Source organism: Polypterus senegalus, chromosome 11 (assembly GCF_016835505.1).
Source record: "Polypterus senegalus isolate Bchr_013 chromosome 11, ASM1683550v1, whole genome shotgun sequence".
Lineage (NCBI taxonomy): Eukaryota > Metazoa > Chordata > Cladistia > Polypteriformes > Polypteridae > Polypterus > Polypterus senegalus.
In genome coordinates this window covers 16,316,152-16,331,405 of record NC_053164.1, presented here as the reverse complement: position 1 = coordinate 16,331,405, position 15,254 = coordinate 16,316,152, and the positions used below count along the sequence as shown (strand labels likewise).

Below are 15,254 nucleotides of genomic sequence, written 5' to 3'. Positions count from 1 at the left end.
CTTTGGGGAAGTGGGATGAAAATCAACATGAGGACAATGTGAAGACTAGGTTTGTCAGTTCGAACGTCTCTATTGCAGAATAATTAAACGTAATTTAAAAATTGTCTTAATAGAAGGCAAAAGCTGACATTCGATTGTAAAACAAGAACAGTTGTTTGTTTTACCTGAACTAGTGCTGACATTGGGTTACTCCACACACACTGTGCAAAGCCATGGTATTTTACTGGTCTGTTTTTGCATTTCAGTTCTGCGCTCGGCTGTTTGGTTATTTTGAATGGTTAGCTTACTGTTTTCTTTAGTAAAACATTCCGCCTTAACCTTACACACCTTCACAATAATAGTACAGGGTGTCCCAAAAGTCACTATACACTTCCTTTTTTTCTGTATCATGCAAAGCCAGGGAAAGTCCACCCGGAGGGCTGCACTGGCACTTAGCATCAACAAAAGCTTGATTCAGCGGATGCTTCAGAGAGTGATAAAGTTCTACCCGTACTGACTTCAAGTTGTTCGAAACCTTCGGAGATTATGATGCTCGTGTGGAAATGTGTGAATCGCACTACCCCTACACCGTTACTAAAACAACCCTCAGCTATTAGACTCATCGCTGAACCATAAGTTTTCTATCTTTCATCTCTCTGGTCGGGTCAACCGACACAACTGTCAAATTTGGGGAAATCAAACCCAGCAGAAATTCTCGAGCATGAACGAGACTCTCCGAAGCTGGTGGTTTGGTGTGCAATGTCTAGCACTGGGCAGACTGGACCATTTTTCTTCTGCGATGCATCCGGTAACATGACCACCGTTACAGGGGAAAATTACCTGGAGATGCTGCAGGAGTTTGCCGTGCCACAACTTCAGGCGAGGAGTGATGTTGCTAATGTCTTTTTTTTTTTTTATTCAACAAGACAGAGCCCCACCCCACTTGGCCAGGTTAGTCAGAGATTTCCTGAACATCAAGTTTCCTGACGGATGGATCGGTCGAAGGGGTCCTCTCGAATGGGCTCCGCGCTCCCCTGACCTTACACCTTGTGACTTTTTTTTTTTTGTGGGTCTATATCAAAAGTATGGTGTATGCCACTAAGCCCTGTAACCTGTCACAGCTTGAGGAAAGAATCTGCATGGCCTGCAGTGAGATCGGAGAGGCTTGTGTCCGAAGGTGGCTGAAAGTTGTCGAAAATGGAGGCCCTCATGTGGACGTACACAAGTAGTCTTCAAGGCGTTGGAACGTGATGACAAGTGAAACTGCAACAACTCCTTTGTTGATGCTAGAAATATTAATAAACTCGGTTTCTTGTGTAATTTTTAGGAATTTATTAAAAGTGTATAGTGACTTTTGGGACACCCTGTATTTTGTTGTTTTCATTTTCTTAACCCACTACTCAGTTAAAGACTCTCGTTGGTATCTGGCAATTGGCCATGTCCCACAATTGGTCTCTGTCTTATGTGACTGCTAGGTTGACACATAATGCCTAAAACAATGAGGTGTAATTAAAATTATGAGGCTGCATTTATTTAAAATAGTGTTGTATCTCTAAAGTTGTCAGATTATGTGGACCCTGACTCGGTACCATGATGATCCTGTATGCCACACAGGAGCTGCTTTTCATGGTGAGTCCATGGATGCTGATAGGTTTTTTATTCTTAATGCCGTAGTATTCACTGCACCCTACCACTACCCATTTAGAACCTCCAAAATAATTAAACAAGCCCACCTTTGATGTGCCTGCATCTTGCCTGCTCCTTTACTTTGCTCTCTGTTCTGCCCCTGTCGATGTCTTACCAACTGATCCGTATTTGTCTCGATCCTTGTCAGGACCGTGAGGCATAAAAGCAGCCATAAAATGGAGCTTTTGAGTCGCACATGCTGGCACCACATTTTGCTACATTATTAATATTTTTACTTTTTCATTTCACTTGTGGTGCCTCAGCAAAGCATGAAGTGCTTTTGACAGTGTTGTTGCGTGGTTCCCATTTACAGCACTCAGCTGGTGTCCTGCACTTTAAACTTATTGTGACATGTCTTGCTACAACAAGGACAACTTTGAGGAATGGGAAGCAGCGTTAGGGTGGAGCCCAGGGAGAGCACTTTTTTGTGAGGGTACAGGACAGTTGAGTGACAAAGGTGAGGGGCAGTGCTCTCACTGTTTAAGATTTTGGCACTTAGTCATTGTTACTAGACTGAAAACAACGGAGATGCAGAGACTTTCCTTTTGTAGGGTGCAGCTTCTTGGGATTTTGATGTCTGAGTACCACTGGGATATATATCTATTTTTTTTTTGATGAGGACATTCGATCTTGCACTGGCTGGCAGTGAGGCTGTTACCATAATATTAAAGTATAAAAAAGACCCTATTAATATATATGTAACATTTACTTATTTTTAATATGAATATTCAAATCTTGTTTTATCTTGACTAATTTGACAGCCTGAGTGCAGACTGCACACAAATAGCACAAGCCACAAGGAGAAGGACTCAAAACCTGTGCATAACTACTGAATTGTACTCAAGAAAGAAGTAGGCCATTCTAATTACATGCATTAAGAAGAATGTGACTATATAAGAAACATCACCTGGATGCACTGGGACGCATCATCAGTGATGTATCCTGAGGTCATCGGGCGTTTCGGGTCTCGCAACATCATACACCTTCGCTCAGGCTACCCAACCAGGGTTGATCAATCCCCTACTTGTGTTCCAGTAGCGATCCACAGATCAGCCCTCTTTACCCAAAGCCACCTTGAGGCTTACTCTGCGGCTTCACTTGCGGATTTAATGGCCCTCTTTTTGGTCGCTCCTGTAATGCCCAGCCATGTGAGGACTCTGAAGACTGAGCGTCCTGCAAATTCTCTGCAGCCAACTCCTATGGGCTTATAGAGTACCCCCCAGCCTCTGTCCCTGCACTCCTCCACTCCACCAGCTCCTGGTACTTGGCGCATTTCCTCTCGTTAGATTTCTCGATATGCTCTTCTCTGGGCACTGTCAGTTCCAGCATGATCAACTGTTTTGAAGCCTCAGAGGTAATGATCATGTCTGGCCAGAGTGATGTGGTCACGATTTGCTACGGGAACTTCAGCTGCTTTCCTAAGTCAGCCTGCAGCTTCTAATCAGAGGCTGTGTGGAAGAGGCCTGTTATTATTAAATGAGGTGAATAAAAGTATTTCGTATTCAGAGTATTAAAATAGAAATGATCTGTATACCTCATAACTGAATTAAAGTTCTACCAATAGAAAAAGCGTGAATTAAACAAGCTGTAATTCTAATAGCTACAGTGGTGGAATTATTCATCTTACCCTATGATAAGTTTACTTGGGTATTAAAATCCTTTTAATTTTTTTTTCTTTTTAAGACTTCAAAACAAGACTTAAACTCAAAATTTGGAATGGATCTGAAACGAGCAATGCTTTTGAGATTGGTGCGCAAGGACACTGATTTATACCCAGAGGATCCAGTGAAGAAGGAGGCTGTTTATTCCAAATACAAGGTGACTGTCACACTGTTTAGTTTCTTAATTTCATTTCAGGGACACATGGCAGGAAGATGGATTTTGTGTAAGAATGTACTCTTTAGGCTTCTCTTTTACTTTGCTCTTTTGAATTTCTCTGAGAGTAAACAAGAATGATAATCGTTTATTAATTTATGAGTGTTTAGGAGGAACATGAAAAGTACACTTTATGATTAGTTGCAGGAGATTCTTTCCATATAGCAAGGCATCATAATTGCATGTGTACCATAACAATCCTCAAATCTCTCTGTTCAATTTGGGCTTGCAGAGCAATGACGCCTATTTCGGCAGCTTCAGACAACCCAGGGCTCGCTTCCACACACCAACATCTGGCCACGTTAGAGTTTAGTAGATCTTTTGAGGCAGTATATATACAGTCATGTGAAAACATTAGGACACCCTTTGAAAGCATGTGGTTTTTTGTAACATTTTTAATAAATGGTTATTTCATCTCCGTTTCAACAATACAGAGAGATTAAAGTAATCCAACTAAACAAAGAAAACTGAAGAAAAGTCTTTTCAAGATCTTCTGTAAATGTCATTCTACAAAAATGCCTATTCTAACTGAGCAAAAAGATAGGACACCCTCACATGTATTCCCTCTTAAATTGGCTCAGATCTCACACAGGTATATCACACCAGGTGCACATAATTAGTAGATCGTTACTCTGCATGTTGAATGAGGCTTGCCCTATTTAAACCTCAGACATTTAGTTTGGTGTGCTCCTGACTGTTGAAGTGAGAGTGAGCACCATGGTGAGAACAAAAGAGCTGTCAGAGGACTTCAGAAAAGATTGTAGCAGCCTATGAGTCTGGGAAGGGATTTAAAAAGATCTCAAAAGATTTTGAAATCAGCCATTCCACTGTCCGGAAGATAGTCTACAAGTGGAGGGCTTTCAAAACAACTGCCAACATGCCCAGGACTGGTCGCCCCAGCAAGTTCACCCCAAGAGCAGACCGCAAGATGCTAAAAGAGGTCTCCAAAAACCCTAAAGTGTCATCTCGAGAACTACAGCAGGCTCTGGCTACTGTTGATGTAGAAGTACATGCCTCTACAATCAGAAAGAGACTGTACAAGTTTAACTTGCATGGGAGGTGTGCAAGGAGGAAACCTTTGCTTTCCAAGAGAAACATCGAGGCCAGACTGACATTTGCCAGAGATAAAGTTGACAAAGACCAGGACTTCTGGAATAATGTTCTTTGGACAGATGAGTCCAAAATTGAATTATTTGGACACAACAGCAGAGGACATGTTTGGCGTAAACCAAACACAGCATTCCAAGAAAAGAACCTCATACCAACTGTGAAGCATGGAGGTGGAAGTGTCATGGTTTGGGGCTGCTTTGCTGCAGCAGGACCTGGTCAGCTCACCATCATAGAATCCACGATGAATTCTACTGTGTATCAGAAGGTGCTTGAAGAACATGTGAGACCATCAGTTAGAAAATTAAAGCTGAAGCGGAACTGGACCATGCAACATGACAATGACCCAAAACATACTAGTAAATCAACCAAAGATTGGCTGAAAAAGAAGAAATGGAGAGTCCTGGAATGGCCAAGTCAAAGTCCAGATTTGAATCCCATTGAGATGCTGTGGGTGACTTGAAAAGGGCTGTACGTGCAAGAAACCCTCAAACATCTCACAGCTGAAAAAGTTCTGCATTGAGGAGTGGGGTAAAATTTCCTCAGACCGATGTCGAAGACTGGTAGATGGCTACAAGAACCGTCTCACTGCAGTTATTTCAGCCAAAGGAGGTAACACTCGCTATTAGGGGCAAGGGTGTCCTATCTTTTTCCTCAGTTAGAATAGGCATTTTTGTAGAATGACATTTACAGAAGATCTTGAAAAGACTTTTCCTCAGTTTTCTTTGTTTAGTTGGATTACTTTAATCTCTGTATTGTTGAAACGGAGATGAAATAACCATTTATTAAAAATGTTACAAAAAACCACATGCTTTCAAAGGGTGTCCTAATATTTTCACATGACTGTATATATATATATATATATGTTGTGGACTAGGACCCGGACACAGGCAGACGGACATTGTTGTTGCACCCAACACACTTTTATTTACAACTATATTTACAATTTTTGTGCACTCAGAAACCCCAGTGCCTACAGCACCGATTCTCCCAGTGTCCAGGCCTCACAGTCTCTGTGCCTCTCTCTCCTGGCCGCCTCCAGTCCTCACTCCAGCTCCGTCCTCTTCCACCCGACATCCGCCAATGACTGGAGGGAGGCGGCCCCTTAAATAGGAACCCGGATGGGCTCCAGCTGTTTCCCGGCACTCCTCCGAAGCCATGCCCCTGTCGTCTTCCCCCCAGCACTTCCGCCACACCAGGATACACCCGGGATATTCAGGCACCGGGGCGCCGCCTGGTGGTGGCCACGGGTCCCTACAGGGCTGGGCTTCCAAGCCCTTTACCCGAGGCCTCCAACATAACCAGGGAGGACGCCCCCTCGCGGTCCGGAGGAGGCACAAGCCCTCCTCTGGTCCTCCTGGGCATCCCGGCCGGGTACCACAGTGTATGTATATATGTGTGTGTGTGTGTGTGTATGTATGTATGTATGTATGTATGTATGTATGTATGTATGTATGTATGTATGTATGTATGTATGTATGTATGTATGTATGTATGTATGTATGTATGTATGTATGTATGTATGTATGTATGTATGTGATATAAATATATAAATATCGAGTCACTCGCCAACCCCCCCGGCCTGTGCACTTCGCGCCTCATCCGCTTGTGTTGACAGTAGATAGAATGAATAGAGTAGATAAAATATTTGTTTTTGTGTGTTTTATTTTTTATTTTTTTTTCTCTTCTCAAAAATTAAGTCTGTCTTTTTTTATTGTTTTAGGAGTTTGTTATTCCAGAGGAGGAAGCAGAGTGGGTAGGCCTCACCCTGGAAGAAGCTGTGGAAAAACAGAGGCTTTTGGAAAAGAAGGTTAGAGGAAATATGTTGTAATTCACTAATGTTTTGAAAATTAAACTGTTACAAATAATGCTGCTAACATTTAATAAATAAAATGGCAGCACCCTGATGTATTAGTATATATTACACCTCTGTTTTTGAGAACATTAGAACAATTTAGGCAAGAACAAGCCATTCATCCCAGAAAAGCTTGCCAGTCCTGTCCACTTAATTCTTCTAAAGTAACATCAAATCAAGTTTTGATGGTCTCCAAAGTCTGTCCTACTGTCTTCCACATTACTTGGTTGCTTATTCCATGTATCCATGGACCTCTATGTTTAGAAAAACATCCTAATGGGAAACTTACCTTTAACAAGTTTCCAACTGTGTCCCCATGTTTGTGATGAACTCATTTTAAAGTCACCGTCTCAATCCATTGGACGAATTCCCTTCATAATTTTAAATACTTCAATCATGTCACCTATTAATCTCCATTGTCTTAAACTGTAAAGGCTCAGCTCTTTTAATCTTTCCTCATAACTCAACCCCTGTAGCCCTGAATCAGCCTAGTCGCTCTTCTCTGGACCTTTTTCTTGTGCTGCTGTGTCCTTTTTGTAGCCTGGAGACCAAAACTGCACCCAGTACTCCAGATGAGGCCTCACCAGTGTGTTATAAAGCTTCAGCAGAACCTTCTGTGACTTGTACTCCACACATCAGGGCGCCATATAACCTGTTAGCCTTCTTAATGGCTTCTGAACACTGTCTGGTTGATAGATGATTATGTTCAGTCCACTGCAACTCCTGTATCCTTCTCATAGGGTGTACTTTTGATTTCCAGACCACAGTTTGTGTATTCAAACCTCACATTTTTATTTCCTACATGTAACGCTTTATATTACTGGCATTGTATTTCATCTGCCACAAATCTGACCAAGCCTGTATGCTATCCTAGGCCTTCTATACCCATTTAGTCATATGTCTACACACCAACTTTATTGCACACTAGTTCATTATGTGAGGTAGAATTTTTTTTTTTTCCTGATTTACTTTGAATGTTTATTATAGTGATAAGATTATTGATACTCAAAGAAAAAAAGAAAACTGACAGAATGCTTGAGATGTAGAGTCAGGCTCGTGTGCAGTCGTAAAGGTGATCTTTTCCTGATGAGGGAGCCTGTGGCGACTCTTAGGCTGTGTTCACATTACTGCGTGTTGTGTTTAAAAATGCAGCCATTACTCTCTGTTTTTTGCCTTTCATCCATACTACCCTAGTTTTTTTGATCCCTTGAGACTTGTGAAAACTGTCTGAAAAGACAAACTTGCCATTGTAGAGCAGATGGGAGACAATGAGGAGTTTTGGAAACACAAACTAATTGCGCTGTGATTGGTTCATGTTTATTTTGTGATCCCCTCCCCTGATTGGATACTGCTCATTACGTGGAAGAAAACCATATTCTAAACTAGTGGACATAGATGAGTTGGTGCAACAAGGGTTGCTTTCTTGTATGCATCTAAATTGCATTTTGTACAGTTTGAATGCTGCATACATGTGCAAAAGGCAAATAATTTACTGGTCGCTACAGTTTTGTGATAAATGTTGTGGCCAGTGGTATAAGTGTCCCTTTAAGGAAGACACTTCCTCTTCTTGTTTTCGCACATACCGAGTGTAGTTGAACATTTACGTCATACGCCTGTGCCTAGAAACTTCTTCCAACTCCTCCACGGGGCATTCCCAATGTTAGCAATTTTAGCAATACAATATCTACATTGTTTCTTGAATCTTCCCTTCAAGTCTTGAATTGGTGTTCATTAAGGAAAGCTGAGATGCCTGCTGATCCATTTTAGCCAGGTCAGGTTCTGCCTGAAAATAAAAAAAAAAATTGAAAACTTGAGCTGTCATGTTATCCCTTAAAGGGAGGGGATGGGGGTCAAGTGTGGCATCACTAGGGTGACAGGCAAGAATACAAATAAATCGAGGGATATTAGATGTTAGCAAATGAAAAGTGGTTATTGCACATCATTAATATTTTTTCCAGAGTCTGAGGCTCTGCAGATTGACACAAAGAGAGAGCGAAGCAAATGAACTGTTGTAACATCCACTGCATAAAATTGCATAAAATGAATTTAACTTGGGCCTAGTCCCTTTTAATTTTTTTATGTTTCATTTTTTTTTTAGTTTTTAAATAAAGTAGGGACAGTGGGCACAGCCTCAATGAAATTCTGGCAGACACTCCCAAGTCTAATGATGCATGCTACAAAGCCATTTAAAATGGCAGATAAAAGATACAAGGAGACAAAATTGGGCCATGCTGAGTCAAAGCTATCCATCCATCCATCTGTCTATCAAGTTTCTTAACTCACTCATCCAGAGTTAGGGTTGTGGGGCAGCTGGAGCTTATCCCAGCAATCACTGGGCACAAAATAGGGACAATGCGTGGACCATCAAGAAAAGAAGTATTCATCAGTTGTACTTTGCAAAACATTATAAAGCACAATTCTAGGAAAGAATTTATTAGATAGATACTTTATTAATCCCAAGGGTAAATTCACGTACTCCAGCAGCAGCATACTGATACAGAACAATATTACATTTAAGAATGATAACAATGAAGATATAACAGAGAGACAATAACTTTGTATAATGTTAACGTTTACCAACCCGGGTGGAATTGAAGAGTCGCATAGTGTGGGGTCGTCTCAGTCTGTCAGTGGAATAGGACGGTGACAGCAGTCTGTCACTGAAGCTGCTCCTCTGTCTGGAGATGATCCTGTTCAGCGGATGCAGTGAATACTCCATGATTGACAGGAGTCTGCTCAGCGCCCGTCGCTCTGCCACGGATGTTAAACTGTCCAGCTCCGTGCCTACAACAGAGCCTGCCTTCCTCACCAGTTTGTCCAGGCGTGAGGTGTCCCTCTTCATTTTGCTGCCTCCCCAGCACACCACCCCGTAGAAGAGGGCACTCGCCACAACCGTCTGATAGAACATCTGCAGCATCTTATTGCAGATGTAGAAGGGCGCTAATTTTCTAAGGAAGTATAGTCGGCTATGTCCTCTCTTACACAGAGCATCAGTATTAGCAGTCCAGTCCAATTTATCATCCAGCTGCACTCCCAGGTATTTATAGGTCTGTACCCTCTGCGCACAGTCACCTCTGATGATCACGGGGTCCATGAGGGGCCTGGTCCTCCTAAAATCCACCACCAGCTCCTTGGTTTTGCTGGTGTTCAGTGGTGTAGGTGGTTTGAGTCGCACCATTTAACAAAGTCCTTGATTAGGTTCCTATACTCCTCCTCCTGCCCACTGCTGATGCAGCCCACGATAGCCGTGTCTTCAGCGAACTTTTGCACGTGGCAGGACTCCAAGTTGTATTGGAAGTCCCATGTATATAGGATGAACAGGTCCGGAGAAAGTACAGTCCCCTGCGGTGCTCCTGTGCTGCTGACCAAAATGTCAGACCTCCAGTTCCAGAGACACACATACTGAGGTCTGTCTGTAAGATGGCCCATGATCCATGCCACCAGGTATGAATCTACTCCCATCTCTGTCAGCTTGTCCCTAAGGAGCAGAGGTTGGATGGTGTAGAAGGCGCTAGAGAAGTCCAAAAACATAATTCTTACGGCACCACTGCCTCTGTCCAAATAGGAGAGGGATCGGTGTAGCATATAGATGATGGCATTCTCCGCTCCAACCTTCTCCTGGTATTGCAGCAAGACCTAATATTGTCATTTTAGGGATAAAAGTAGTTTGCTGGCAGAGCAGAGTTAATTTAACATTTCCTTGTCTTTGAAGCTCTGTGGTTGGCTTACATTACTGACATGTTTCATTATCCCTTATTAGCAACTGCTAGCATTTTACCCTGCACCCTGTGATGATAAGTTGGCAGCTTTACAAGGTTAAGTGCAGGATACAAAATCTCATTGGTCACCCTTTCCACACCACTTGCCTTGACAGAAATTGTCATTTTCATCGTCAAACCTGCTTAGTCCTGAACAGGGTCTCGTGGGGTCTGCTGGAGCCTTTCCCAGCCAGCATAGGCCTCAGGGCAAAAACAAAAACCCTGGACAGGGCATGCCAGTCCATCACAGGACACTCACTCCAAGCACACATTAGGGACAGCTTAGCATCGCTAATCCACCTTAACCTGTCTGTCTTTGGACTGTGGAAAGAAATCTGAGCACCCGGATGAAACCCATGCAGACACAGTTGAGAACATGCAAACTCCATGTAGGGATGACCCGGGTCAGGAACCCTGCTCTCCTTACTGCAAAGAAGCAGCATTACCACTGTACCACCATGTCGCCCCTTGTCAGAAACACAATAGTGTATTACTTTAGCCAAGGCAAAGCAGTTAGAACTTCTTAAAAGGCATGGGTTCAGATCCTGTGCTCGGTTGTCTTTGCAGAGATTACCTGCTTTTCATCTGTTTATGCATGTGGGTTTTCCTTCCATATCTCCGAAGGTGCAGGTTAGGTGAATTGGCAATTAATAATTCTTTCCAATTTTATAGCACTTTCTCGCTACTCAATGCGTTTCAGTGAGTGGGGAGCCACTTCAGCCACCACTAATGTATAGCATACACCTGGATGACGTGACGGCAGACATTTTTACGCCAGTATGCTCACCACACATTAGCTGTTAGGTGGTGAAGGGGTGAGAGACAGTTAGCCAAGCAGACACAGGGGATGATTAGGTGGGCATTTCCAAAGTGCCACCCTCTTTTTTTTGAGTGAGTCCTGCAGTGGTTCCGGCCCCATGTGACTCTAAATAGAATTAGGTGTACTTGAGCATGTTATGTTAGGTTGGATATTGATCTTTGTGGAAGACTTTGATTTGCCTAATTGTCAACACCCTATTAGGAGATTTGCATCATGACTGGTATTTATTGCTGTCCCTAAGCTTGTTTTCCTGTTGATGCCTCCTTTTTGAGGAATTGTTTTGCTCGCATTGACATTTTTCTTTTGTCACTTACAGGAACCAGTCCCACTGTTTAAAATTTTTGCAGAAAATCTGGTCCGGGATCTTGAAGCTCAAAAACTGTCAGAGCCAGCTGCTGTTAACCGCAAATCTTGAAGGAGGACACCGGAACATGTGTATACGAACCCTGGCCAGAGTATTATGGTATAACAGCTGTTTATTTTCAAGAACCAAAATGTATTTTATACTTTTGTCTAGCAATCCTCAGAAAGAACATTCAGAATGACCATTCTAAAGAGGTGCCATCTACAAACTAAGGCCCCCACATGTGTTTTCAAGAACTTGACGGCAGAGTTTTATTATTGGAAACTGCAAGTGACAAGACGAGAGAGCTCGTCACAAGCGATTGGGTGCAGCTTTGCTTGAAAGTCTTTTCTCAGAGTGGCTTTAATACCCATGGAATGTGAGTATGAATATATGGTAGATGATCAGTGATCATAACATTATTGTGTATTAAAATGATTACTTTGCTAAATCAACTTTTTAATTTTAATCTTCTTAATTTTACCATTCCTCTGCAAATAACCATTCTTCAATTTAAAAAATGAAAAAGTGGTATCTTTTAGATGAATTATGCAAAAAAAAAAAAAAAATCAATTAAAAATGAATTCTATTTTTGTTTTTTTAATGGAAAATGAAAAGAAACCTAAATTTAAGAAAAGAAATGAGAGAGAGAGAGAGATAATGAAGGGTCTGGAGCCATCAGGGCTCCCAGATTGATAGAACAGAAAAACGGCAGACCCCTCGTATCCTATTTAGTGCTCGTCTAGGGGTGCGTGGGGTCTTTCTTTCTCGTACATGTAGCCGCACCTCTGGGAGAAACACCCACAAAATCACGGATATTTTAAACATATTTAAAGAGAAGGTACAGAAATATTTTTAAACATGCCTTTAAGACGTGTCTGGATAAGACATTGGGATAGCGTAGCTATTAGCTAAAGAAATGAGCAACAAACGGACTGAATGAATGGTTTATTATTAGTTGTCAAATTTCCTATCCAACAATCTAGCTAGCTATCTATCTATTAGATAGATAGATATGAAAGGTATTCTATCATCTATCATATAGTGCCTTTACATATCTATCTATCTATCTATCTATCTATCTATCTATCTATCTATCTATCTATCATATAGTGCCTTTACATACAGTATCTATCTTTCTCTTTCTATTATAGTGCCTTTCTTATGTATCTATCTATCTATAATATAGTGCCTTTCATCTGTCTATCTGTGTGATGTAGTTGAAGCAGAAAGCAGAAACCTTGGCCACTGTTTAGGAGTATCTGGATGAGATGTTGGGACAGCTCAGCTATTAGCTAAACAAATGAACCTGGTGGACTGAAAGGTCTCCTCTCGTTTGTCATAGTAAGGGATCAAAGCAAAGAATTAGAAACCAGGGAGCCTAAAGCACAAGAACTAAAGTGACATGCAGGTAAGAGGACTTGCACAAACTCATGTGCACAGACCTGGATAATGATGTCATATCATAATAATTACAGTAATTACGGTATTTTTGGAGATGCCCACTGCAGTTACTGACATGGTCTCATAATAATGACAAGTCATCATGGCAGCATCCATAATAAAAGGCACAATTATTTTTATTAATAACTAACAACAATAATAACAGAAGCTGAAACAGGGTACTATTAAAGTACACAGAGTCATAACAATAGGGTTTTAGCTTTTGGATTTGAACTCTTCACCCAGCCCAACACATTTCCTAAGCTGTTAATCTACACTGAATGGCTGAAGGAGCAGCCCGCTAACTTGTGAGTATCAGCAATTGAGGAGAAAGGAAAAACAACACCACGTCTGTTACCTTTGGCTTGTTTCTCATTCCAAAACCCTTTCTTTCTTTCTTTCGAACCATCGATACTTCCTAAGCAGACTGTCTAGTTTGACTCACAAAGTTACACAGGAGAGTTCAGCAGATTTTCCTAGGAGTACAAACTTTATTGCAGTTCTGCCAGTTACAAACACAACTCTTACAGAGGTGATCCGGCCTCATAAGGAACAGCTGTCAAGCCTGACGCAACAGCCCCAACTCCTGCTCAAAAGAACACAAAGTCTTCTTCATCAAGGGGAAGCAGTGGGCCGGCAGTAGCAGCCGAAGCTTGGGGAGTCTGGGGTGAGACAGGAGAGTGAGAGGGCGCAGGATGGCTGCGGCTCGGTCTTTTAAATTTTTGGGCAAGCCGGCAGCTGATCCCGCAAAGGGGAGCTGTAAGAGGGGGTTTCTGAAGGGCTGCTGTGTCTCATGGCAGCAGCGGTCACAAGACACATGCAACTCATCGTAAATATGTGTCACTTCGCTTCAGATGCAATTCATCCACAAGAAAAGCCATTGCTGGCTGTCCAGGTAATATTTTCTATTTGATACAACAGACTAAGGTGAAAGGTCAGCATCACAGCTCAGTGATTTTCAGTTAATGTTCTTTTCTCAGAATTGTCCCAATTGGAAATTAAGGTTCATTGGGTGTTCAAGTGGAGTTAAGTAAGAAGACGCAACATTGGGCCCTAAACAGAATCGGACCAACCTGCCTTTTTAAAGAAGTCCCGATCTGCAGTAACGCGTCTAGAGCACCAGAGGGCGCTGCCTTCCCACTTTTACTAAATAAAAAAAAAAAAATCAGATGCACAGAAGCGAGTTTACGTTTTGTGCTTTTCCATTCAAATTTTGTAAGTAGCTGAAGAAGACAATGTTGACTGTCTGCATTTATTTTGTTAGTGAAAGTTCCATACCTTTCTTTATTATTTTGGGCTGTGTCGCCAAATGGAGTGGGAACTGAAATCCTGCTTTACTTGCTATTGGGAAGGACGAAGGATTGTTGGAATGGTGAATGATGCTAATAATAATACATTTTATTTATATAGTGCCTTTCCCAAATCCTCAGTCAACTTCTAAAGAAAGTCAAGCTGTAGACACAGGTCACCACAATATCGGCTCACACTCTCCGTCACCTTCTAAATGAAATGGGACACTATGGAAAGAGACCCCACTACTGACACAGAGACACAAAAAAGGCAGACTGGGGTTTGCCATAACTCACAGGAAAAAGCCATCATCCTTCTGGGAGAAGGTGCTGTGGGCAGATAAGACCAAAATTGAGGTTTGTGGTAAAGCACATCATTGTACCATTGACAGAAAACAAAATGAGGCCTTCAAAGAAAAGAACACGATGCCTACGGTTCAAACATGGTGGAGATTCACGGGTATTTTGGGGTTGCATTTCTGTGTCTGGCACTGAAAATCTGAAGACTACCCAAGAATTGTAGAGTGCAGTGTAGGGCTCAGTGTCAGAAGGCTGGGTCTCCATCAGAGGTTGAGGGTCTTCCAGCAGGACTGTGGCCCAAAGCATACTTCAAAAAGTGGCCAGAAATGATTTAAGAGGTCAATGGTAGACTTCTTAGGCATAAAACCAGACTGCTACGGGTGCTGGTAGGTGAGCAAGTGATCACAGATCCTATTGTGGACGACCCTAGCAAGGACCTTACCCACCACCGAGAGCAGTGTTATCCCCCTGTAGTTGCCACAATCCAGGCAATCGCCCTTCCCTTTCCAGATTGGGATGACAAGTCCTGTTTTCCAGTCAGCTGGGATGATGCCAGTCTCCCAAACAGAAGCAAAGATTGCTTGCAATGCCAGGAGGACAGCCTTACCACCAGTCTGGAGAAGTTCACCCTGGATACCACAGATCCCTGCAGCCTTCCCTACCCTCAGCTGGTTCACCATCTGTGCAACCTCAGTGAGCCTCAAGAACCGTGGACTCGGAGATATCCAACGTCCTAATTGGAGTATCAGCTTAAACAGTTTCATAAAATATCCAGTCCAGTGGCCCACAACTGCAGCGT

At 42.3% G+C, this 15,254-nt stretch overlaps 1 protein-coding gene across 2 annotated transcripts in view; it reads left to right on the top strand.

Moving 5' to 3' along the window:
- mrpl28 (mitochondrial ribosomal protein L28) overlaps positions 1-15,254 on the top strand; it is a 48,032-nt gene that overhangs the window by 19,779 nt on the left and 12,999 nt on the right. The window contains exons 4-6 of one of the 2 annotated variants that reach the window (XR_005635500.1): positions 3,349-3,483; positions 6,371-6,457; positions 11,397-11,802. Coding sequence is in view for 1 of the 2 variants with exons in the window: in XM_039768087.1 (XP_039624021.1) it covers positions 3,349-3,483; positions 6,371-6,457; positions 11,397-11,495 (321 nt within the window). In the remaining variant the exon portion in view is untranslated. Of the gene's footprint in view, positions 1-3,348; positions 3,484-6,370; positions 6,458-11,396; positions 11,879-15,254 lie in introns of those variants that run through there. The other variant, XM_039768087.1, reaches the window with a different exon arrangement.